Source organism: Mya arenaria, chromosome 13 (genome assembly GCF_026914265.1).
Source record: "Mya arenaria isolate MELC-2E11 chromosome 13, ASM2691426v1".
Lineage (NCBI taxonomy): Eukaryota > Metazoa > Mollusca > Bivalvia > Myida > Myidae > Mya > Mya arenaria.
This window is the reverse complement of record NC_069134.1, coordinates 9,914,997-9,942,421: the sequence shown is the minus strand read 5'-3', so window position 1 is coordinate 9,942,421 and position 27,425 is coordinate 9,914,997. Positions and strand designations below refer to the sequence as shown.

General features: G+C 35.8%; 1 protein-coding gene across 1 annotated transcript; it reads left to right on the top strand.

Moving 5' to 3' along the window:
- Nucleotides 1-16: 16 nt before the first annotated feature.
- On the top strand, nucleotides 17-26,999 carry LOC128214422 (serine palmitoyltransferase 1-like). The gene is made up of 15 exons (XM_052920888.1): nucleotides 17-105; nucleotides 2,269-2,373; nucleotides 2,710-2,813; nucleotides 5,930-6,023; nucleotides 6,642-6,714; nucleotides 7,811-7,943; nucleotides 8,172-8,301; nucleotides 8,990-9,187; nucleotides 9,441-9,536; nucleotides 20,502-20,598; nucleotides 21,020-21,074; nucleotides 21,441-21,558; nucleotides 22,426-22,499; nucleotides 23,365-23,460; nucleotides 24,365-26,999. Exons 1-15 carry the CDS (start codon nucleotides 46-48, stop codon nucleotides 24,369-24,371), a joined length of 1,440 nt encoding a protein of 479 aa, XP_052776848.1. The 5' UTR covers nucleotides 17-45; the 3' UTR covers nucleotides 24,372-26,999.
- The last annotated feature ends 426 nt before the right edge of the window (nucleotides 27,000-27,425 follow it).

Here is a 27,425-nt window from a genome sequence, read left to right as displayed (position 1 = left end):
ATTTATCTCCCTTTAACGAATACTCCCATCAAAGAAGAATTCAAGATGATGGCGATTTTGCCAGCTACCTGGGACATGTATGACATGCTGCAGGCTGTCATACAGGTTTGTAACCATTAAAATACATTTCTTTTGAATAATTGTTTGTTTTATAAAGGTTTAAAACAATTACAGAGCTTACAGTTATCCCTAATTAATTACAATTGGTGATGGATACGACCTGTCAAAATGGCGTGATGTTTGTTTACACTAAGTGTTATGTATTATTTTTTTACATAACCAGTGATACCAATATTTTGGTAATCACTCTGTAATGTTATATCGGATTTGTCTTTGTAATGAACTTTTGGGTGAAAGTGGTCTATATGTATAGGTGTCAGCCTCTCATCCAAGAGGTTGTGGGTTTGATCCCCACTAGGGGTATTTCATGGCCTCTCAAAAAGGACACAGTACTGGTTTCTGCCCATAGAGTGATTCTATAAGCTATCAGGTATTGTAACAATCAAGCTAAATAAATTAGTATATATATACTAATCTAATGAATTTTGTTTGAAAATTGCAACCCACGCTTACAAAGCTTTAGCCAAGTTAATTGTGGGCGTTACCTGATATTTTATGTTATAACTTTATATAATATAATATAATGTAAAAAATGTTTGAATGGTTCCTCTGAATATAAATGTTAACCATGTTCCAAAATGCTGCATTAACTGTTTAATATTCCAATCATTATTCAGCTGTATCTAGTCTACTGGGCAGTTGCGGACTCTATCTAAGGTTTCTTTTAGAATTACAAAACAAATTGATATTTACAGGCATGAAAGGTTCACCATATCATTTTAGGATCTTCTTTTATAGCTTTTTAAAGTTAAAACCAAAAGAACGGAGCTTGTATACTTAACTTAGTCTCTAATGTTGCTAAGCAACACAGGCCTTCTTAATGTGGCCGAATGCCTAAATATTCGGAATTTTAAACCAGTTAGTTTTCCTTAATAACATGAACCAAACATCAGAAAAAAAAGCAAAAACAAGTAAAACATCTATCCTGCAAGAATTTGTCATTGCTTAAATTTATATATTCAAAATAAAATAACCACATAATACAGGCTAGGGACACTGTTTGTCCGAAAATGGATAGCAGTTTGTTCCCAATTTCTCGAGCAATTACGAATAATTTAAAAAGAAATTTCATATGAAGAGGGTTTAGCCTCTGAATTAAAATTAATATGATGATAAATAGTGCTAATGTTGTTCAGTGATATCAGTCATTAACATAGGTTACTTACCTTCCTTTGTTCCAAATTACTTTAATTTTGCTTTCATTTGAAATATTTTATGAAGCAATAGAGTGAGTATGATTCTTTTGATTATTCAGAATGTTTATATTGTAGATAATATATAAATTAAAGTATAAAAACAAATACATGAACTTAAAACATTACGAATGGCTCTATATCTCACTAAATGCATCAAGATTAAGAACCTTGATATATTTCTGTGGTTTTAATGAAAATGAATGTTTCAACAATATATTTTTATTTTGAATAATTTTTATTTAATTTCAGTTTTTTAGGCTATAAACATGGAATTAGGCAACAGCTCAGTATGTTCCCAATGACAAAAATATGTGTCTTAATTTGAAATGAAAATTAATTACTTTTAAAAATAATGTCTTACTTGGTCACTTTACCAAATAAGACATTTATTACTTCATAGGCTTTGAACAAATGCCAAGCATTGATATATTGGTCAATATACGTCTCTTTTCTTATGACTGAAAAAACTCTATTTTTATATTTGAGTATCTTCCGATACTGTATAAATGCCACTTTTTGATTTCATCAATACTTAACCTTTGGTAGGCAAATATGAAACCTAGTTGAAACCTAGTTAAATCCGCAATTATTTGATCTTTCAACTTCTCAATTATTCACATCTCTTAGAATTATACAGTAGATTAGCAAATGGAAAACAATTTAAACAGCACAAACTAGATTATCATGATAGATTGCTAAATCATGCCTTGTCATATTATATTATAAACTGAAAACTGAATGTAAATCAATAATCAGTATACATACCACTTGATGAAACAACCAATCAGATGTTGGGTTTTATACTGTAATCCAGGTACAGACAAAACAAAAGTTACTTTTATATTTTAAATATTGCAATTGTACAAGATTTGTTGATGTTTTTTCTTATACTTTATTTTTCGGTATGTTTTTCAACTTGATGATGATTATAAAGAAATTGCTGTAATTCCAGGCCCCGACCTATCACCTGATATTTGAGGCGTTATTGATCATCCTGATTGTCAAACTGGTCTTCTCAAAGGCCTATGCCCCTGACAAGACAATTCTCACAGAGAAGGTAATAGTTTACCCATTTATGGGAAAGATCACTTGGTAACTGGCTTATATTTACTTCTTGAAAACAGTTTTGGAAATATGCTCATTACTCCAGAAGTAAAGTGCAAAGCAGAATTTAACAGAAAGTAAAAAAAAATGCAGTTGAATGTGCAAAATTTCAAAGAATCACGTATTGTATGAAAATGGACAAGTATTTATTTATTGATATCCTCTCAGCCTTTTGGTAAAACATACATAAAATAATATTGGAATTGTGTAGCATATCTTTATAGGAATTAAAAGGCAAAAACACACATTAATAGTGTTATGAACTTTATCTCATTGTGCATGTTTGAAGGAGAAGAATGAGTTGATAGAAGAATGGAAGCCGGAGCCACTGGTTCCTGACACACCAGATGACCATCCTCTACTGCAGGCCATGGAAAACAACATCATCACAGGGTACAGTACTGGGAAAGGGGATGGGCACATAATTATGCATTATAAACAAGAGTCTTGAAATACTTTGTTTTGTTGGTCTAGTATCTATTTTCAAGCAGCACCTATTGAAAATTCTCAATGTGAACAAAAAGCAGACCTTGTAAACCCAAACCCCCTGACAATCCAACCCAAATAACCACACACATGCACACGTGCACCTTATATTGCAACGCAGTAATAGTAGTATTGCTGGCTCCATGTTATCAAACTGTGGCATTTAACTTCGAATTGACCAATCTGTTGACAACAGAAGTGTTATTGCCATTCATTGTTACATCAAATGAAAAAGCAACATATGAGTATTACCGTACTTTGTGGAGTACTTTGTGGAGGTGGCATCAGCAAAATCTTGTGCAGACACTGACTTAGGTATTCATTATCCAATCATGATGAAACTTGGTGAGCATAGTGTTGCGGTTAAGTTCAGTTGGGTGATAGCCCTAGAGTAATACTTTAACTTGAAAAAAAATATTTTTATATATCATGTGCAGAAATAACATAAGTAATAAGTAATTTCAGTCATGATGAAACTTGGTGACTGCATTTTAGGTGATACTGTCTCGGTCAAGTTCAATATCATTGGATTAATATGCCCCTTTTAAATGAAACAATATAAGATGTATACCTTGTGCAGACAATACTTTGTTTTTAAAGTATTTTTCCATGATTATGACAAAACTAGGTGACAGTGTTTATGTGCATAATGTCTCAGTCAAGTTTTGTCTGTGATAAATTGGCAAAGCTACACCAAAGTTACAGCCATTTACAGTAAAATATAGTTTGTTTATTACTGGTGCAGACAATTATTATACCCCCCAAAACAAAGTTTGGGGGGGTATACTGGAATTGGGTTGTCCGTCTGTCTGTCTGTCTGTCTGTCCGTCTGTCCGTCCGGGTTTTTTTTGTCCGGGATTCATCTTTGTCGTTATTGAACAAATCTTTTTCAAACTTTCAGATATTAATGGCCATGATGTAAACTTGCGCCTCTGTGAAATTGGTACGGGTCACATGACCCTGACCAGAGTTATCTCCCCTTGATGTGTTAAAGTAGGCAAAATAAGCCCTGTCCGGGATTAATCTTTGTTATTATTCAACAAATCTTTATAAAACTTTCAGAAATTAATGGCCATGTTGTAAACTTTCGCCTCTGTGAATTTGGTACAGGTCACATGACCCTGACTGGAGTTATCTCCCCTTGATGTGTTAAAGTAGGCAAAATAAGCCCTGTCCGGGATTCATCTTTGTTATTATTCAACAAATCTTTATCAAACTTTCAGAAATTAATGGCCATGTTGTAAACTTTCGCCTCTGTGAATTTGGTACAGGTCACATGACCCTGACTGGAGTTATCTCCCCTTGTAGGCAAAATTAGCTTTGTCCGGCCTAACTCCAGGGCAAACAACCTAGACATGGAGGGGTGGGGGGTATTCGTTAGCCTATGGCTTACAGTTCTAGTTTATTATTTGACCAGGATTAAATATAGTGGCAGTGTTTGCAGTCATAATGTCTTGACAAAGTTTGTTGTGAGATATGATGGATCACCAGATTTGTGCGGCTTTCACATTGAAATGCAGTTGGCTTTTTGTTTGGGTATATTAATCAGACAAAGTGTCCCATTGGCACTACTGTAAGACACATATGTTTTAAAAATATACTTTAATAATATACACATAATGCATCCTGCATATATTTTTACATTAAAATAATATTTTGCTTGCTCTCTCACGTCATAGACATTTTATGGCCTATTTTTTTTTACATGAGTTTTTTTCAAGCAATCAAATAATCTAAAATTCATAAGAAACCCAGATATAACGAACATAACTGTTTGATGCAAAAGAAGATGGTCTTTTTAACCAGGTTTTCACATAGTGAAACCTGGTTATTAGACTGGCGAATGTCGTTGTTGTGGTGGGCGGGCGGGCGGCCGGGCAGGCGGGTGGCTTCAAACTCACCTATGAAACTGAATAACTTTAGTAAGGGTTGACATATCTTGACCAAATTTGGTCTATAGAAAGAGTTTATGGATACCTTTCATGGGATTGCGTTTGGGGTCCCTAGGGTCAAGGTCAAGGTCACTGTTACTAAAAATAGAAAAATGGTTGAAACTGAATAACTTTAGTTAGAGATAACATATCTTGACTAAACTTGGTCTATTGGAAGAGTTTATGGAGACCTTTAATGGGATTGCGTTTGGGGTCCCTAGGGTCAAGGTCACTGTTACTAAAAATAGAAAAAACATTTGAAACTGAATATTTTTAGTTAGGGTTGACATATCTTGACCAAACTTGGTAAAAAACTTGGTCTATAGGAAGAGTTTATGGATACCTTTCATGGGATTGCATTTGGGGTCCCTAGGGTCAAGGTCACTGTTACTAAAAATAGAAAAATGGTTCAAACTTAATATTTTTAGTTAGGGTTGACATATCTTGACCAAACTTGGTCTATAGTAAGAGTTTATGGATACTTTCATGGGATTGCATTTTGCGGTCCCTAGATTCAAGGATAAGGTCACGGTTACTAAAAATAGAAAAACAGTTGAAACTGAATAATTTTTAGACAGGGTCTACATATCTTGACCAAACCAGGTATAAAGCAAGAGTTTATGGATACCTTTCATGGGATTGCATTTGGGGTCCCTAGATTCAAGGTCAAGGTCACTGTTACTAAAAATAGAAAAATGGTTGAAACTGAATAACTTAAGTTAGGGTTGACATATCCTGACACAACTTGGTATAAAGGAAGAGTTTATGGATACCTTTCAATGGATTGCATTTGGGGTCTAGGTCACTGTTACTAAAAATAGAAAAACAGACACAGACTGAAGTTCTTCTGTCAATCATTAAAAACCTGGTTTCGTCGCATTGCGGTGTTTCTTGCTAAACTTTTAACTTCCAATCAAGATGAAGTTTTACAATTTACTATGAAGTTTTGCTCCTTAAACATTTTAAAATAGTTATAATAATAATTGACTATGATGGGCACTCAGAAAAATTCCACGGAATCATAGTTTAATGAATAGTGGATGTATCTGTGTTTTTGCATTTTTTTCAATAAATTTAACTGATTTGTTACAGGCGACCCGACAAAGTGATGACAATTAATGGAAAATCTGTGATCAACATGGCATCCCTGAACTTCCTGGGACTGCTTGGGGATGAGACAATTGAGGTAGGATATTAGTGTGTCTTTTCAATAAGAAAATTTGCAGGAAAGGAACACATTACATTTCTTTTACATAGAAATTATGTTTCTGAAAAATGTGCAAGCAGCACTACTGCATGCAAATGAACTTAGCATTTGAAGATGTGAGCATTAAACAATCATGGCTTTAGCTCTGCCTAAATTCACCATGTGGATTCCAAACCAAGTGCAATATCTTCAAAGAAAGATGACTACCATCAGCAATTATGTGTATCCTCTTACGTATCAACGTGAATCTAACTACAAGGCCTTAACGGCGGGCTCATACACCTGCAAAGGATCCATACATGTACATATCACATCAGTTTCACATTCACTAGTCAATTAAATGAATGGTAGCCTTAAATTATGCTTTTTTTAAGTGCCACAACATACTGTTTGAAACAGATTTCGTGGGGGGTACTTTGGTGCAAAAAGGCATGGTCATGCTTTTATTAACTGATTTAGGGGTATGCTTTGCTAAAGTGAATTTGCAAACATTGGTATGTCATAACATGAATATTACAAATAATGGATGATGATAATATGATTCTGATGGTACCAGTAGTTGTTTTATTATTGTAATACTAATACACTATTTTTCAGGCTGCAGCTCTCAAAGCCCTTGGTATATATGGAGTAGGCTCCTGTGGTCCACGGGGATTTTATGGGACCATGGGTAGGTTTTTGTCGTTTGAAGAAAAAAACATTCCAATGATTTATATGCAAATGTGGTTGAATTTGTTCTGATTTGTAAAAAGAAAGCTGTCTAATTATAGAGTACGGGTAGCTTGAAATGGTAAGAGTTAATTTATTGAGTACTATTATGTTACCATTAAAATGTCTGCACTGTAAATGGTGAACAATTTGGTGTAGTTATACAGTAATTTAATTAATTAGACAGACAAAGAAACTGAATGCCTTAGTTGTCAAGGTCCGCACAGGATAGGAAAAGTCCTGGAAAACTCCTTGAATACGGCATCAGTCCTGGAAAACTCCTTGAAAATGACATTGTCAGAAATATCCTTGAAATGTCCTGGAATAATAAAAATTTCCCATGAAAATTTATAATTCTCCTTGAAATTGGTCGGACAAACACTGTCTATTCAAAATAATCATGAATATTTACATTGCTGACCATCGGAAGTCAAATTTCATCGACGAAATAGACGCCGTAAAAAGCGCCGTGATTTCCCGGTCTTAAACCTGTTTTTTAACACTGCCTTTATAGTGCCGCGCGCAGAATAGCATGTTTCCGGTTGTTTACTTCCGATTATCCGATAAAAATGTCTTCGCGAGGAAAATGTGTGTTTAGAAGTGAATGGGAGGCGAATGAAAACTATAGACGATGGCTTCGTCCATTTAAGGCCGACAAGACAAAAGCGCTTTGTATTGTTTGCGATAAACTGTTTGACATATCAAATATGGGAGAAGCTGCACTGAAATCGCATTCGAAGGGAGATAAGCATGTAAATAATATGTCGAGGGATCAAAATAACAATGTTTCATCAAAGATCACTTCATTTTACACTCCTGGAAAAAATATTTTAAGTCCTGGAAAAGTCCTGGAATTTGATGATGACAAGTCTGTATGAACCATGGTTGTGTCAACTTGACGATGATGTATATATTTGAACTATTTATTTGTTGTTAACCATAAGATGCTGGAGGACCATCTGACCAAGTTCATGAGATCCCAGGAAGGCATCTTGTACTTTTATGCGTCATCACAGTTACGAGTATATGGTGTTCATATCTTGCTTTTTCAATTGTAGATGTTCACCTCGAATTGGAGGAACGGCTAGCTAAGTTTATGGGGGCGGAGGAGGCCATCTTGTATTCGTATGGGTTTGCAACCATAGCCAGCGCTATCCCTGCATACTCCAAAAGGGGAGACGTCATCTTTGTGTAGGATGCTTTTTTACGCATTTAACAAAACATCCTATAATAAGAAATTGTTGCTTAACACTGAATATAACCTGTTTGATAATTTAATAATTAAATATTAATTTTGTAAACTCTTAATTGCAATGTATTATGGATATAAATAAAATAGATCATATTTAGCGCCTTCCTGGGACAAAAAGTGTACAACATCATTTGAAACCTTAAACTCACTGGCTAGAACTGTTTCAGGGATGAGGGAGTGTGTTTTGCCATCCAAAAGGGCCTTGTAGCTTCTCGCAGTGTCATCAAATACTTCAAACACAACGACATGGCAGACCTGGAGAGATTGTGCCTTGAACAACAGAAGGAAGATAAAAGGGTAACATAGCAACGGGACTTTTTCACTTGAGATAGGACTAATTAACTTCCAGCCCCGGCAGCATTGGTGTATTTCATAGAGGCTATGTAAACATGCTCCTGTAAGGACTCAAACCCATGACCTCTTCACTTTTGGCTTTGTAGTATCAGTTTTACAGATGTTTCAGTCTGTTTTTTAATCCATTTTTTACAGATTTTTCAGTCTGTTTTGTAATCTAGTTTTTACAGATGTTTCAGTCTGTTTTGTAATCCAGTTTTTACAGATGTTTCAGTCTGTTTTGTAATCCAGATTTTAAAGATGTTTCAGTCTGTTTTGTAATCCAGTTTTTACAGATGATTCAGTCTGTTTTGTAATCCATTTTTTACAGATGATTCAGTCTGTTTTGTAATCCAGTTTTTACAGATGTTTCAGTCTGTTTTGTAATCCAGTTTTTACAGATGTTTCAGTCAGTTCAGTAATCAACTCAAGAGATTTAGTGTCATTCATTACAAAATATAATGTTAAAAAGGAGTTTAGTATAAAGACATTATGTGGATCATGTGAAAGGAAAATGGATAATTTTGTGTTTGCAGCTAATGAAATAGTTTAATTATAATGTATTTAAGCAACTGGTCAAACAATTATAATTCAGTATTTATACAGTAGTTACAGCATGCTATTATAACTTGCTTCACTCTTTAACTAACAGCTACCAAAGAAAGCGAAGGTGACTCGACGGTTCTTGGTTGTGGAAGGCCTATATGCCAAACATGGCGATATCTGTCCACTACCCGAACTTATTGCACTTAAGTGGAAATACAAGCTCCGTATCTTCGTGGAGGAGAGCTTCTCATTTGGTGTTCTAGGAGAGAATGGCCGTGGTGTTACCGAACACTTTGGTATCAGTGTGAGTAGCAAGCAGAAATATTGTCATTCTCATGAAATTAGTGAATTTTTAATTTTGCTTACCTGGTAGTAAATGTTTACAATCATAATGTTGTTGAATTTCCATAGTCACTGTTTAGAGGTAAATCTAGTCAATTTGTATTATTTTATCCTTTTTTTTAGATGTTTGCATATGATAGATAATCTTAAAGATGTGTGTAATTGGCATAAACATATAAAAACAGCATCCCATCTGTTTGCATTGCTTATTACAGCAAGACGAGGTGGACCTGATAGCAATGTGCCTTGAAAATGCAGTTGGTGGGGCCGGGGGCTTCTGCTGCGGCAAGAAATACATTGTCGACCATCAGGTTGGTATTTGTCTTGTATTTCAACTGGTGTTATGACACTGGTACATTTTAAGCTGCACACAGCATCATTCATTTGTGTTGTTGGGTAAAAGCTGCACACAGCATCATACATTTGTGTTGTTGGGTAAAAGCTGCACACAGCATCATATATTTGTGTTGTTGGGTAAAAGCTGCACACAGCATCATACATTTGTATTGTTGGGTAAAAGCTGCACACAGCATCATATATTTGTGTTGTTGGGTATAAGCTGCACACAGCATCATATATTTGTGTTGTTGGGTAAAAGCTGCTCACAGCATCACACAGCATCATACATTTGTGTTGTTGGGTATAAGCTGCACACAGCATCATTCATTTGTATTGTTGGGTAAAAGCTGCACACAGCATCATTCATTTGTATTGTTGGGTAAAAGCTGCACACAGCATCATTCATTTGTATTGTTGGGTAAAAGCTGCTCACAGCATCATACATTTGTATTGTTGGGTAAAAGCTGCACACAGCATCATTCATTTGTATTGTTGGGTAAAAGCTGCACACAGCATCATACAATTGTATTGTTGGGTAAAAGCTGCTCACAGCATTATACAATCATACATTTGTATTGTTGGGTAAAAGCTGCACACAGCATCATTCATTTGTATTGTTGGGTAAAAGCTGCTCACAGCATCATACATTTGTATTGTTGGGTAAAAGCTGCACACAGCATCATACATTTGTATTGTTGGGTAAAAGCTGCACACAGCATCATTCATTTGTATTGTTGGGTAAAAGCTGCTCACAGCATCATACATTTGTGTTGTTGGGTAAAAGCTGCACACAGCATCATACATTTGTGTTGTTGGGTATAAGCTGCTCACAGCATCATACATTTGTGTTGTTGGGTAAAAGCTGCTCACAGCATCATACATTTGTGTTGTTGGGTATAAGCTGCTCACAGCATCATACATTTGTGTTGTTGGGTAAAAGCTGCACACAGCATCATACATTTGTATTGATGGGTAAAAGCTGCTCACAGCATCATTCATTTGTATTGTTGGGTAAAAGCTGCACACAGCATCATACATTTGTGTTGTTGGGTAAAAGCTGCACACAGCATCATACATTTGTATTGTTGGGTAAAAGCTGCACACAGCATCATACATTTGTGTTGTTGGGTATAAGCTGCACACAGCATTATACAATCATACATTTGTATTGTTGGGTAAAAGCTGCACACAGCATCATTCATTTGTATTGTTGGGTAAAAGCTGCTCACAGCATTATACATTTGTGTTGTTGGGTAAAAGCTGCACACAGCATCATACATTTGTATTGTTGGGTAAAAGCTGCACACAGCATCATATATTTGTGTTGTTGGGTATAAGCTGCACACAGCATCATACAATTGTATTGTTGGGTAAAAGCTGCTCACAGCATCATACATTTGTGTTGTTGGGTAAAAGCTGCACACAGCATCATATATTTGTATTGTTGGGTAAAAGCTGCACACAGCATCATACATTTGTATTGTTGGGTAAAAGCTGCTCACAGCATCATTCATTTGTATTGTTGGGTAAAAGCTGCACACAGCATCATACATTTGTATTGTTGGGTAAAAGCTGCACACAGCATCATACATTTGTGTTGTTGGGTAAAAGCTGCACACAGCATCATACATTTGTGTTGTTGGGTATAAGCTGCACACAGCATCATACATTTGTGTTGTTGGGTAAAAGCTGCTCACAGCATCATTCATTTGTATTGTTGGGTAAAAGCTGCACACAGCATCATTCATTTGTATTGTTGGGTAAAAGCTGCTCACAGCATCATACATTTGTATTGTTGGGTAAAAGCTGCACACAGCATCATACATTTGTGTTGTTGGGTAAAAGCTGCACACAGCATCATTCATTTGTGTTGTTGGGTAAAAGCTGCACACAGCATTATACATTTGTGTTGTTGGGTATAAGCTGCACACAGCATCATACATATGTATTGTTGGGTAAAAGCTGCACACAGCATCATACATTTGTATTGTTGGGTAAAAGCTGCTCACAGCATCATTCATTTGTGTTGTTGGGTATAAGCTGCTCACAGCATCATTCATTTGTATTGTTGGGTATAAGCTGCTCACAGCATCATACATTTGTATTGTTGGGTATAAGCTGCACACAGCATCATACATTTGTATTGTTGGGTATAAGCTGCACACAGCATCATACATTTGTATTGATGGGTAAAAGCTGCACACAGCATCATATATTTGTGTTGTTGGGTAAAAGCTGCACACAGCATCATACATTTGTGTTGTTGGGTAAAAGCTGCACACAGCATCATACATTTGTGTTGTTGGGTAAAAGCTGCACACAGCATCATACATTTGTATTGTTGGGTATAAGCTGCTCACAGCATCATACATTTGTATTGTTGGGTATAAGCTGCTCACAGCATCATATATTTGTATTGTTGGGTATAAGCTGCTCACAGCATCATACATTTGTGTTGTTGGGTAAAAGCTGCACACAGCATCATACATTTGTGTTGTTGGGTAAAAGCTGCACACAGCATTATACATTTGTATTGTTGGGTATAAGCTGCACACAGCATCATACATTTGTATTGTTGGGTATAAGCTGCTCACAGCATCATACATTTGTATTGTTGGGTATAAGCTGCTCACAGCATCATATATTTGTATTGTTGGGTATAAGCTGCTCACAGCATCATATATTTGTATTGATGGGTAAAAGCTGCTCACAGCATCATTCATTTGTGTTGTTGGGTAAAAGCTGCACACAGCATCATACATTTGTATTGTTGGGTATAAGCTGCTCACAGCATCATACATTTGTATTGTTGGGTATAAGCTGCTCACAGCATCATATATTTGTATTGTTGGGTATAAGCTGCTCACAGCATCATATATTTGTATTGATGGGTAAAAGCTGCTCACAGCATCATTCATTTGTGTTGTTGGGTAAAAGCTGCACACAGCATCATACATTTGTGTTGTTGGGTAAAAGCTGCACACAGCATCATATATTTGTGTTGTTGGGTAAAAGCTGCACACAGCATCATACATTTGTATTGTTGGGTATAAGCTGCTCACAGCATCATACATTTGTATTGTTGGGTATAAGCTGCTCACAGCATCATACATTTGTATTGTTGGGTATAAGCTGCACACAGCATCATACATTTGTGTTGTTGGGTAAAAGCTGCTCACAGCATCATACATATGTGTTGATGGGTAAAAGCTGCTCACAGCATCATACATATGTGTTGATGGGTAAAAGCTGCTCACAGCATCATACATTTGTATTGTTGGGTATAAGCTGCTCACAGCATCATGCATTTGTAGTGTTGGGTATAAGCTGCACACAGCATTATGCATTTGTAGTGTTGGGTAAAAGCTGCTCACAGCATCATACATTTGTTTTGTTGGGTAAAAGCTGCTCACAGCATCATACATTTGTTTTGTCGGGTAAAAGCTGCACACAGCATTATACATTTGTATTGTCGGGTAAAAGCTGCTCACAGCATCATACATTTGTTTTGTCGGGTATAAGCTGCACACAGCATTATACATTTGTTATGTCGGATAAAAGCTGCTCACAGCATCATACATTTGTTTTGTCGGGTATAAGCTGCACACAGCATCATACATTTGTTTTGTCGGGTATAAGCTGCACACTGTCACAGCATCATACATTTGTTTTGTCGGGTAAAAGCTGCTCACAGCATCATACATTTGTTTTGTCGGGTATAAGCTGCACACAGCATTATACATTTGTATTGTTGGGTATAAGCTGCACACAGCATTATACATTTGTATTGTCGGGTAAAAGCTGCTCACAGCATCATACATTTGTATTTTCGGGTATAAGCTGCACACAGCATCATACATTTGTATTGTTGGGTATAAGCTGCACACAGCATTATACATTTGTATTGTTGGGTATAAGCTGCACACAGCATTACACATTTGTATTGTCGGGTAAAAGCTGCTCACAGCATCATACATTTGTTTTGTCGGGTATAAGCTGCACACAGCATTATACATTTGTATTTTTGGATATAAGCTGCACACACCATCATACATTTGTATTGTTGGGTATAAGCTACACACATTATACATTTGTATTGTCGGGTATAAGCTGCACACAGCATTATACATTTGTATTGTCGGGTATAAGCTGCACACAGCATCATACATTTGTTCTGTTGGGTATAAGCTGCACACAGCATCATACATTTGTTCTGTTGGGTATAAGCTGCACACAGCATCATACATTTGTATTGTTGGGTAAAAGCTGCACACAGCATCATACATTTGTTTTGTTGGGTAAAGCTGCACACAGCATTATACATTTGTGTTGATGGGTATAAGCTGCTCACAGCATTATACATTTGTTTTGTTTGGTAAAAGCTGCACACAGCATCATACATTTGTGTTGATGGGTATAAGCTGCTCACAGCATCATACATTTGTTCTGTTGGGTAAAAGCTGCACACAGCATCATACATTTGTATTGTTGGGTATAAGCTGCACACAGCATTATACATTTGTATTGTTGGGTATAAGCTGCACCCAGCATCATTCATTTGTTCTGTTGGGTAAAAGCTGCACACAGCATTATACATTTGTGTTGTTGGGTATAAGCTGCACACAGCATCATTCATTTGTGTTGTTGGGTAAAAGCTGCACACAGCATCATTCATTTGTGTTGTTGGGTATAAGCTGCACACAGCATCATTCATTTGTGTTGTTGGGTAAAAGCTGCTCACAGCATCATACATTTGTGTTGTTGGGTAAAAGCTGCACACAGCATCATTCATTTGTGTTGTTGGGTATAAGCTGCACACAGCATCATTCATTTGTGTTGTTGGGTAAAAGCTGCACACAGCATTATACATTTGTATTGTTGGGTATAAGCTGCACCCAGCATCATTCATTTGTGTTGTTGGGTAAAAGCTGCACACAGCATCATTCATTTGTATTGTTGGGTAAAAGCTGCACACAGCATCATACATTTGTATTGTTGGGTAAAAGCTGCACACAGCATCATACATTTGTATTGTTGGGTAAAAGCTGCACACAGCATCATACATTTGTGTTGTTGGGTAAAAGCTGCTCACAGCATCATACATTTGTGTTGTTGGGTAAAAGCTGCACACAGCATCATTCATTTGTATTGTTGGGTAAAAGCTGCACACAGCATCATACATTTGTGTTGTTGGGTAAAAGCTGCACACAGCATCATACATTTGTGTTGTTGGGTAAAAGCTGCTCACAGCATCATACATTTGTATTGTTGGGTAAAAGCTGCACACAGCATCATACATTTGTATTGTTGGGTAAAAGCTGCTCACAGCATCATACATTTGTATTGTTGGGTAAAAGCTGCTCACAGCATCATACATTTGTATTGTTGGGTAAAAGCTGCACACAGCATCATACATTTGTGTTGTTGGGTAAAAGCTGCTCACAGCATCATACATTTGTATTGTTGGGTAAAAGCTGCACACAGCATCATACATTTGTGTTGTTGGGTAAAAGCTGCTCACAGCATCATACATTTGTATTGTTGGGTAAAAGCTGCACACAGCATCATACATTTGTATTGATGGGTAAAAGCTGCACACAGCATCATACATTTGTATTGTTGGGTAAAAGCTGCACACAGCATCATACATTTGTATTGTTGGGTAAAAGCTGCACACAGCATCATACATTTGTGTTGTTGGGTAAAAGCTGCTCACAGCATTATACATTTGTATTGTTGGGTAAAAGCTGCACACAGCATCATACATTTGTATTGTTGGGTAAAAGCTGCACACAGCATCATACATTTGTATTGTTGGGTAAAAGCTGCACACAGCATCATTCATTTGTGTTGTTGGGTAAAAGCTGCTCACAGCATCATACATTTGTGTTGTTGGGTAAAAGCTGCTCACAGCATCATACATTTGTATTGTTGGGTAAAAGCTGCACACAGCATCATACATTTGTATTGTTGGGTAAAAGCTGCTCACAGCATCATACATTTGTATTGTTGGGTAAAAGCTGCACACAGCATCATACATTTGTGTTGTTGGGTAAAAGCTGCTCACAGCATCATACATTTGTGTTGTTGGGTAAAAGCTGCACACAGCATCATACATTTGTATTGTTGGGTAAAAGCTGCTCACAGCATCATATATTTGTGTTGTTGGGTATAAGCTGCACACAGCATCATATATTTGTGTTGTTGGGTAAAAGCTGCACACAGCATCATATATTTGTGTTGTTGGGTAAAAGCTGCACACAGCATCATATATTTGTGTTGTTGGGTAAAAGCTGCACACAGCATCATATATTTGTGTTGTTGGGTATAAGCTGCACACAGCATCATATATTTGTGTTGTTGGGTAAAAGCTGCTCACAGCATCATATATTTGTGTTGTTGGGTAAAAGCTGCACACAGCATCATACATTTGTATTGTTGGGTAAAAGCTGCTCACAGCATCATTCATTTGTATTGTTGGGTATAAGCTGCTCACAGCATCATATATTTGTGTTGTTGGGTAAAAGCTGCACACAGCATCATACATTTGTATTGTTGGGTAAAAGCTGCACACAGCATCATACATTTGTATTGTTGGGTATAAGCTGCACACAGCATCATACATTTGTGTTGTTGGGTAAAAGCTGCACACAGCATCATACATTTGTATTGTTGGGTATAAGCTGCACACAGCATCATACATTTGTGTTGTTGGGTATAAGCTGCACACAGCATCATACATTTGTATTGTTGGGTAAAAGCTGCACACAGCATTATACATTTGTATTGTTGGGTAAAAGCTGCACACAGCATCATACATTTGTATTGTTGGGTAAAAGCTGCACACAGCATCATACATTTGTATTGTTGGGTAAAAGCTGCTCACAGCATCATACATTTGTGTTGTTGGGTATAAGCTGCACACATCATCATACATTTGTATTGTTGGGTAAAAGCTGCTCACAGCATCATACATTTGTATTGTTGGGTAAAAGCTGCTCACAGCATCATATATTTGTGTTGTTGGGTATAAGCTGCACACAGCATCATACATTTGTATTGTTGGGTAAAAGCTGCACACAGCATCATACATTTGTGTTGTTGGGTATACATTTGTATTGTTGGGTAAAAGCTGCTCACAGCATCATTCATTTGTATTGTTGGGTAAAAGCTGCACACAGCATCATACATTTGTGTTGTTGGGTAAAAGCTGCTCACAGCATTATACAATCATACATTTGTATTGTTGGGTAAAAGCTGCACACAGCATCATTCATTTGTGTTGTTGGGTAAAAGCTGCTCACAGCATCATACATTTGTATTGTTGGGTAAAAGCTGCACACAGCATCATACATTTGTATTGTTGGGTAAAAGCTGCACACAGCATCATTCATTTGTGTTGTTGGGTAAAAGCTGCACACAGCATTATACATTTGTGTTGTTGGGTAAAAGCTGCACACAGCATCATACATTTGTATTGTTGGGTAAAAGCTGCACACAGCATCATACATTTGTGTTGTTGGGTAAAAGCTGCACACAGCATTATACATTTGTGTTGTTGGGTAAAAGCTGCACACAGCATCATACATTTGTATTGTTGGGTAAAAGCTGCACACAGCATCATACATTTGTATTGTTGGGTAAAAGCTGCACACAGCATCATACATTTGTCTTGTTGGGTAAAAGCTGCACACAGCATTATACATTTGTGTTGTTGGGTAAAAGCTGCACACAGCATCATACATTTGTGTTGTTGGGTAAAAGCTGCACACAGCATCATTCATTTGTGTTGTTGGGTAAAAGCTGCTCACAGCATCATACATTTGTATTGTTGGGTATAAGCTGCACACAGCATTATACATTTGTATTGTTGGGTAAAAGCTGCTCACAGCATCATACATTTGTGTTGTTGGGTAAAAGCTGCACACAGCATCATACATTTGTATTGTTGGGTAAAAGCTGCTCACAGCAGCATACATTTGTATTGTTGGGTAAAAGCTGCACACAGCATCATACATTTGTATTGTTGGGTAAAAGCTGCACACAGCATCATTCATTTGTGTTGTTGGGTAAAAGCTGCACACAGCATTATACATTTGTGTTGTTGGGTAAAAGCTGCACACAGCATCATACATTTGTATTGTTGGGTAAAAGCTGCTCACAGCATCATTCATTTGTATTGTTGGGTAAAAGCTGCACACAGCATCATACATTTGTATTGTTGGGTAAAAGCTGCACACAGCATCATACATTTGTATTGTTGGGTAAAAGCTGCTCACAGCATCATTCATTTGTATTGTTGGGTAAAAGCTGCACACAGCATCATACATTTGTATTGTTGGGTAAAAGCTGCACACAGCATTATACATTTGTGTTGTTGGGTAAAAGCTGCTCACAGCATCATACATTTGTGTTGTTGGGTAAAAGCTGCACACAGCATTATATATTTGTGTTGTTGGGTAAAAGCTGCACACAGCATCATACATTTGTGTTGTTGGGTAAAAGCTGCTCACAGCATCATTCATTTGTATTGTTGGGTAAAAGCTGCTCACAGCATCATATATTTGTGTTGTTGGGTATAAGCTGCTCACAGCATCATACATTTGTATTGTTGGGTAAAAGCTGCACACAGCATCATTCATTTGTGTTGTTGGGTAAAAGCTGCTCACAGCATCATACATTTGTGTTGTTGGGTAAAAGCTGCACACAGCATCATATATTTGTGTTGTTGGGTAAAAGCTGCACACAGCATCATACATTTGTGTTGTTGGGTATAAGCTGCTCACAGCATCATACATTTGTATTGTTGGGTAAAAGCTGCACACAGCATCATTCATTTGTGTTGTTGGGTAAAAGCTGCTCACAGCATCATACATTTGTATTGTTGGGTAAAAGCTGCTCACAGCATCATACATTTGTGTTGTTGGGTAAAAGCTGCACACAGCATCATACATTTGTATTGTTGGGTAAAAGCTGCTCACAGCAGCATACATTTGTATTGTTGGGTAAAAGCTGCACACAGCATCATACATTTGTATTGTTGGGTAAAAGCTGCACACAGCATCATTCATTTGTGTTGTTGGGTAAAAGCTGCACACAGCATCATACATTTGTGTTGTTGGGTAAAAGCTGCACACAGCATCATACATTTGTATTGTTGGGTAAAAGCTGCACACAGCATCATACATTTGTATTGTTGGGTAAAAGCTGCACACAGCATCATACATTTGTGTTGTTGGGTATAAGCTGCTCACAGCATCATACATTTGTATTGTTGGGTAAAAGCTGCTCACAGCATCATACATTTGTATTGTTGGGTATAAGCTGCACACAGCATCATATATTTGTGTTGTTGGGTAAAAGCTGCACACAGCATCATATATTTGTGTTGTTGGGTAAAAGCTGCACACAGCATCATATATTTGTGTTGTTGGGTAAAAGCTGCACACAGCATCATATATTTGTGTTGTTGGGTAAAAGCTGCACACAGCATCATATATTTGTGTTGTTGGGTAAAAGCTGCACACAGCATCATACATTTGTATTGTTGGGTATAAGCCGCACACAGCATCATATATTTGTGTTGTTGGGTAAAAGCTGCACACAGCATCATACATTTGTGTTGTTGGGTAAAAGCTGCACACAGCATCATATATTTGTGTTGTTGGGTATAAGCTGCACACAGCATCATACATTTGTGTTGTTGGGTAAAAGCTGCACACAGCATCATACATTTGTATTGTTGGGTAAAAGCTGCACACAGCATCATTCATTTGTGTTGTTGGGTAAAAGCTGCACACAGCATTATACATTTGTGTTGTTGGGTAAAAGCTGCTCACAGCATCATACATTTGTATTGTTGGGTAAAAGCTGCACACAGCATCATACATTTGTATTGTTGGGTATAAGCTGCACACAGCATCATTCATTTGTGTTGTTGGGTAAAAGCTGCACACAGCATCATACATTTGTATTGTTGGGTAAAAGCTGCACACAGCATTATATATTTGTGTTGTTGGGTAAAAGCTGCACACAGCATCATACATTTGTGTTGTTGGGTAAAAGCTGCACACAGCATCATATATTTGTGTTGTTGGGTAAAAGCTGCACACAGCATCATACATTTGTATTGTTGGGTAAAAGCTGCTCACAGCATCATTCATTTGTATTGTTGGGTAAAAGCTGCACACAGCATCATTCATTTGTGTTGTTGGGTAAAAGCTGCTCACAGCATCATTCATTTGTGTTGTTGGGTAAAAGCTGCACACAGCATTATACATTTGTGTTGTTGGGTAAAAGCTGCACACAGCATCATTCATTTGTGTTGTTGGGTAAAAGCTGCACACAGCATTATATATTTGTGTTGATGGGTAAAAGCTGCACACAGCATCATACATTTGTGTTGTTGGGTAAAAGCTGCACACAGCATCATATATTTGTATTGTTGGGTATAAGCTGCACACAGCATCATACATTTGTATTGTTGGGTAAAAGCTGCACACAGCATCATACATTTGTGTTGTTGGGTAAAAGCTGCTCACAGCATCATTCATTTGTATTGATGGGTAAAAGCTGCACACAGCATCATACATTTGTATTGATGGGTAAAAGCTGCACACAGCATCATACATTTGTATTGATGGGTAAAAGCTGCACATATGCCAGTATTCGCTGTACAAACCACATGTTATGTTACTCTTACATGGATGTGAACTTGTTTTTATTTCAAATCTTTTACCAACACAAGCAGTCTGTGAGAAGAGGGGTTTAAAATGAGTTGCTTCATAGTCATGGTTAAATCTCTCTGCAAGTTCTACTGGTATACTACTGGTATTTACATTTTATGTAACAAACATTTTTTTTCCTACTGTTAGGAAACTTATATATTTATTTTTTTTATCATTTTTAGTGTACTTATTTTGTGTTGTTTATTACAGAGATTATCTGGGTTGGGTTACTGTTTCTCAGCGTCTTTGCCCCCCATGTTGGCCTCCGGGGCGATACAGGCCCTCAACATCATCGAGAGTAAACCAGGTACATGGTGGTTATCGTGTTTGTGTGCTATATATACATTTATATAACATACCTTAGACAATTAGCCTCTCAAGGATGATTTTGATAGTGATAAAGTGATGGAAAGTTGCGCTCTCATTACAGCGCATGTTTGCTCATACTTAAAAGTGAAAACAGCATTGGTTTTCTCTGGTTCTCGAAATGTTATAAATAATACAAACCTGCAAACATTTGTTTCTGTGTTTCGTTATGTTATTAAAACAATACTTACTTCCAAGCTTAAACAACACTTGCTTGATCATTGAAAGGATTCAGTGTAAGCTGTCTAGTTTTAACAGTGCAATGTAAGCTTTTGAATAGAAGAGGGCATGTTAAGTGGTATCTGTACAACTTTAATATTTATATCATCAGAACTTCAAATATTTATTGTTTTATGTTTCAGAAATGTTTTCCCATCTTAAACACAACTGTGAGAGAATACATGCAGCATTGTCCAAGTAAGTTTTGCCAACCTGAAGAAAATAACCAAGTGGTAACATGTGTCTGTTATATACAAACCCTAGCATGATAGGACTTTCCTTGTATCTGAGGTTGGTTATCATAACAGTGAGAGTTTTAAGTGCCTTTTTTCTTGAGAATTATTGCCATTTTAAAAGATGGCCTGGAAATTATTGTTATTATGATATTAAGGTGAACTATGTATATGATTTGGAACATACCATGTAAGCAAATTGCATACCTTGTCATTTTCTGAACCATTTTTTTATCTATGAAAACATGATGTGTACTTAGTCTGCAAACCCATAACTTCAAATATTCTTTTAATTAAGTGCTTATATTTTATGTCTGGCCTTTGCTTACAGGATAGAAGGTATGCGTGTCATGGGCGACCCGATTGCCCCCATCAAGCATTTCAGCCTGGCCGAGCCGAGTGATGATAGATCCATTGAGAATAGAACCATAGAGAAAATCGCCAAGGAGGTAGGTGTTCAAAATATATACCCAAACATCATAATTGTGAGGCATCATTCATGGCTCTTTTAAGGAATTTCAAGTATGGTAAAGTATTTTGTTAGCAGTTGGTATACAGACTTTCACATAAACATTTATAGTACCAGTAATGTGAACTCATTTTTCACATTGAAGACTTCAATTTAATTTTTCCAGGCTTGATAACTTAAGGTACAATCTGTGGCTATAATAAAAATCATTTAAAAAGTGACCTCATACTGATGTTCCATTACTCTTTGATCCAGCATCTCATCCTGTATACCTTATAGGTAATTGGCCTTGCAGTATCCTGGGCTACGCAATAAAACTACTCTGGAGCTCACAAACTATATACTGACTAGATGTCTCTATACACTGAGTACACCATTTACATGGCATCGTTAAGCACACTGTACCTTGTGTTATCATTCCATGCCCTGGTTGAACTGCTGTAAATTAACAGTGCAATTGTGATAAAAAAATTGTTGCCATTTTAAGGGTCTCGAAAACTGGTCGTACTTACCAAAATAAATCATTTGGCACACACATACAATTATATGTCAAAGGGAATATAATAAAACAATACTAGCCATAAAAGGCTTTGTATCTTACTCAGATATTATTTTAAACATATACAACTCAAAAATTTACTAAAGAGTTTGTCTGGCATTGATCCTATGACAGACTTCAGCTAATCACAGAATTGAAGCTTACTAAAATTAAAAACAAAAAAGGGTTACAAACAACCATTAGTTTTGACAAAAAAAATATGTCACTACTACAGTTGTACACCATTTACTAAATTATTGAATTTTTTCTCGCTTATCCAGCTTCTCATCCTTTACCAATCCATTACAGGCTATGGATCGAGGTCTGGCACTCACCCCGGCCCGATATTTGGAGCGTGAAGAACACATACTACCACCACCCAGGTATATGAAGTCATCAAATAGTGAAAGATTGATGTTTTTAGTGAACATATTATTTAAGTTTAATTAGAATTTACAAAATAATTGTCAACTCTATATCTGATAGTAACGATACTATGGGCAGGGTTGAATGTCTGTAACATTAGTTCTCTGGATCATTGTTGATTTAATATATCTGTTTTTAGTATCTTGTGTAAAGACATTTCTTTAACAATTCATTAATTATAACTTAATTGCTAAATATCTTAGTTTGGCATTAGTTTTTACATCCCAAACTCAACACTGTACAGGTCATAGGAAAAACATATTATCATTGTAGCATCTATGTATCCGCAAAAGAGTTGCTTGGTAAAAGCATCAAGCAACCTAGTTTGATAAAAACAATTTCCACCCACAAATGCATTTGTGCATTTTGGATGCCTTGCGACACCATAATTATTTTGGTATCATTTGAAATATTTCTGTGTACATAAATAGAAAATACCGGCCATAATATAACAAATCTTCTGGCTTTCAAAGATTTCAAATTATGTCCAAATATGATCTTATTTCAGTTGAAGTATATAGCAAAAGTACAAGCTGTAATAACTTCATGTATGATGTAGTGAGGGTCATTTATTTCAAATATAAGTAATCAGCAAGCAATGTCCTATAAACTGAAACCAAATTGAACATATTGCTTCATGGAGATATCAGAAGACTATCTTATTTGTGGGTCGTATACCTTAAAAGCAGCATTCATCATTAAAATAGTGTAAATTGTAGAAGTCCTATCAATAATATAATTCCATATAAGTAGAATCCATTATTTACCTTAGCGTAGACTAGTTCAATAGACCAAAATGTTAATTGTTGAATGTATTTCCAGTATTCGAGTGGCAGTGAACATCAAGTTGACGGATGATGAGATTGACAAGTGTATGACCATCATTTCCCAATCCTGTCATGCGGTTCTTGGCAAGAGGTAGTACTTCTTTGTGTTTACAAGTAAATTATTAGTGCTGGTAATTATCAACATGTCTGGGGTAAATGTCCGGGTAACAGCCTTGTTGTCTGCACCCTAAACCATTAACCCTGGCCATGACTTATTCCAAGACAATTAAAATGGTGATTTGTGTTTGGTATGACGCAGTCAGAGAGTGAACCTGGCTGAGTCCAGAAGTGGACGTTGCATCATAAGATAGCTTTAGTAAATAACATAAATTTCAAATGGAACTTTGATATGATGAGAGTTCCCAGAAAGGAAAAGCCCTGGGTAGAGGGTTTTAGCTGATTTTGACGTATTTGGTGAAACCCTTGGGCAAACTATTTAAATAATTAGTGATTCAAATATTGCGAGAATTCATACTGCTCAAGTCTGAACTCTTCGTGGGTTTCGTCAAACTTTGGTTTCAAATAAATTAAGTTAGGAGGCCTTTCATAGGAATACGTTTGGGGCCCCTAAGGTCAAGATCACTGTTACTAATAAAACCCAGAAAAACAGTTAAAGCTGAATACTTTCAGTTAACTTAATGTGTCTGACCAAACTTGGTATATAGTTTATGGTGGAATTTCATCATAAGTTGCATGTAATGGCATTTATGTCAAGTCAATATTACTAAAAGTAAAAAAACATTTGAAACTGAACCTCACATTGACACAATGATGGCTAAGTTCTTCTGTCAATCATTGTAAATCTGGTTTCATCACATTGCAGGGTTCTGGTTGTTTTTGATTTTTAACAAAAATTTGGAAATTATCTTTATGATTATCACAACAAAATGTTTTTAAGTAAGTAATTTGGCTTAATGAAGTAAGAAACTTAAGCTTGTTACTATTTTAAAAAAAGAAGCCAGAATATTATTATCACTTTTACCTCTTTTTTGCAGTTCATGACGAAATAAGGTACAAGATATTGAGGACTCAACAGTAAAACTTTAGCCATGGAAAAGGGCAACATATGCATGGCAGAAGAAAACTCTCCCAGAGAATATGGCTTCTCACATTAAGTCTAGATAACAAGTGTTCTATTATAGTATGCAACCTATTAAATTATATCAAATGCAAACAATCTGTACTGTGTTTTCAATTATTGTTATATGACTTTATTTAATATATCATTTGTCAAAATACTGTCTTGAACAAACTATATTGTCATTAATTATTGATTGTATCATTATTAGAATTGTAGAATTTATTTAAGGAATGAATTGTGTTATACTGTGTGCATATCCCCAATAATTACATCAATCAAGCAATTCATTACTTATATTTACACCATTAATTTATCATATCTTTCAAGACTTGTTAAAAAAGACTTGATTTCATTTATGAAAACCGAACAGTAATTCTTTCTCACCCATTCAGTAAATAGAATGACCGACTGTAACTGGAAAAAATTTAAACACTTCATACTTGATATGTTAGAAAACTTAAAATTGAAAGGCTAAAGTCAACAATACATTTCACAAATCATAAATTGACATTTCAACGTGTTTTGTAGCCTGCTGACACAATACTAATAATAACATGATAAACTTTTTTTAATCTATAATGCGAGATGATTTGCAATCCAAAAATATCTGAAGATGTTCATCAGAAACTATTTCCAATTGCCGAAAGGTTGTTCATTTAAGGAATGAAAGTTATGGTGTGAATATTATGTTTTGGTTCTTATTGTATTAATTAGATCGCATTGAACTCGGGATATTTTAAAAATTATTTATGTGTTGTTACGTTGATACAGTGAACATTGGATACAATGAACAATTATATTGGCAAGCCCACTTGATCAAGATGCTGAATTTAGTGTAAACTTTTGGTATTATTTGCTCCCATGGTTTCATTTCATCTACACTGTGGTATGTTACCATGGCAAAGTTGTTGATCTCATGTGTTTGTGAACAATTACAAAAAGAGTACTGTAAAGTTTCTGTAGTATAGTATATGTATTTCAATATTTTATATGCATTTCTGTGCAAGATTAGTCAGTCCATTTCCTTGTTCAGCAAGAATTGCAATTGCAAGAATGACAAAAATAAAAAGGATATATTAATTTTGGACACTAGAGCCATATTCCATTATTTTTCAGAGTTCATTCTGTGGAAGCAGTCTGTGATAAACAATGTCTAACTGTGTCTTATTTATCTTCTCTTGGCATTTTATTACATTTTGGTTGTCAGCTTTTGCAAAATTGATGTTGTAAGTAAAGACTGTGTTATAAATTTTAATTTGTTAACTAAATGTAATTGAAAACTCTACACAATAGCATGTACAATGGTAGATGAAATGAATATTACTGATTGTTATGCCCCAAACAAAAATGGGTTTGCTTAAAAAAAAAACTAGAAAAATAAATCATGCCTTATTTCACAGATGTTATAGTCCTTATTTCTATATAGGGCATTCAGGGAGCATACTTCTGTCCAAGTGATACTCTTGATATATCGAGAATTTGGTGTGTTGGGGGTATTAATCATTTTCAGTGATAGCTCTAGTTTTGTCAGTCAGACAAGGTGTATAAAGAAATGGAAGTACTTTTGGGAAACAAACGTAATCCCCTGGTTTTGACCTGTTTTTATTGTATTTGCATAGTGTTATGTTTTGTATATTGAAATGCAATGTTTTATCAGTACTGAAAATTATATTTTGAAATATTTTCTCAAATTTGCGCTAGAGATCACCTGTACTCATTTATCTATTTTCAAAATAATAGTATAAAACTACCGGTAGTATATTTCTGTTAGTGGAACAATAAAATTGCTATTTCAAATTCAACTGCTTTTATCAAAAGTAATTTGACAGTTGTTAGTTGTATCAAGTGAACTGGCGTCAGAAAGTTAGGTCTAGGTAAATTCCAATTCTTTCAAATATATCATTTGCCAGACATTAAAGTTAATGTAGATAAAGCTTATCATCGAAGTTCCATAACTCTTACTTTAGTCGACCATGGATTTTGGCTTTTTTAACTATGACACTAACACATTAAAATGAATTTCTGGGAGTTGTTTCAATCTTTGTCAAATGTAGTCGCAAATTAAAATATTGTTTTGCTATTTTGTTACATAACAGTTACATAAATGAGTATATTGGACTTAAGCTACGGTAGTACATGTGTTAAAAATAAACACAAATTTGAGGGGGGGAAATCAATGTTTTGTCATTTGAGACGAGTATACATATTTAAGATTATTGAAGGTACGACTAAAATCTTTTATTGAAACAGGGTCCTGGTACAAATATGGTTTTCTTTTTTAAAACGGACTGATAAGCCTTGTGAAAGTATCACCAGACCATGCTATCTGCAACAATGTGTTTGTAGAAGCTACAGGTGATCCTTAGCAAATGAAGAACAAGATGATGTATGCATGTGAAGCATGTTTGTGTATCCACATGTTTTATTTATTTATGAGAGTGTATTCAAACGGTTTGTGGATGTTACTAATTGTGTGTGTTTTTTATTCTTTTTCTACTGAATGAATGTATGAATTATTTCATGATAATAAAAAATAAAAGTAAACAAGTTTTCGTGTAGATTTTTTAAATTTCATTGTTTTTTCTTTGTCAGTTAAGATGCACTTACAATGTCATTTTCAGAATAAATATGTCAACAATGTGTATGAATATTATTCCTTTTTCAAACTTGGTATAATTATTGTTGGCTACAGCATTAGCATAATAAAGCTTTATTGCACATTAAACATCAACAATCGAATATATTCTCATGAATTTTTGTTCATATGTTCACAAAAACAACATGCACACCTGAAGGATGTTCTGTTACTCTATTTATTTGTTATTACCTTGACAATTCAAAGAATCTGAAGAGCTGTACTGCTCATCCTAGAATGCGACAGCGGCGTCACACCTTCATTTAGGTTTTGCATGTACCGGTAAGCAGCTTTAAGTCATTATCACAGCAAATACATCATGTATAGCATTGAATCTTAG

What these genes read in the sequence shown, in the direction of transcription:
- LOC128214422 (XM_052920888.1), top strand. Translation starts at nt 46, where the DNA reads ATGATGGCGATTTTGCCAGCTACCTGGGACATGTATGACATGCTGCAG. An exon ending in AGACAATTCTCACAGAGAAG is followed by an intron (nt 2,374 to 2,709) that starts GTAATAGTTTAC and finishes GCATGTTTGAAG; the next exon opens with GAGAAGAATGAGTTGATAGA. An exon ending in CACATACTACCACCACCCAG is followed by an intron (nt 22,500 to 23,364) that starts GTATATGAAGTC and finishes ATGTATTTCCAG; the next exon opens with TATTCGAGTGGCAGTGAACA.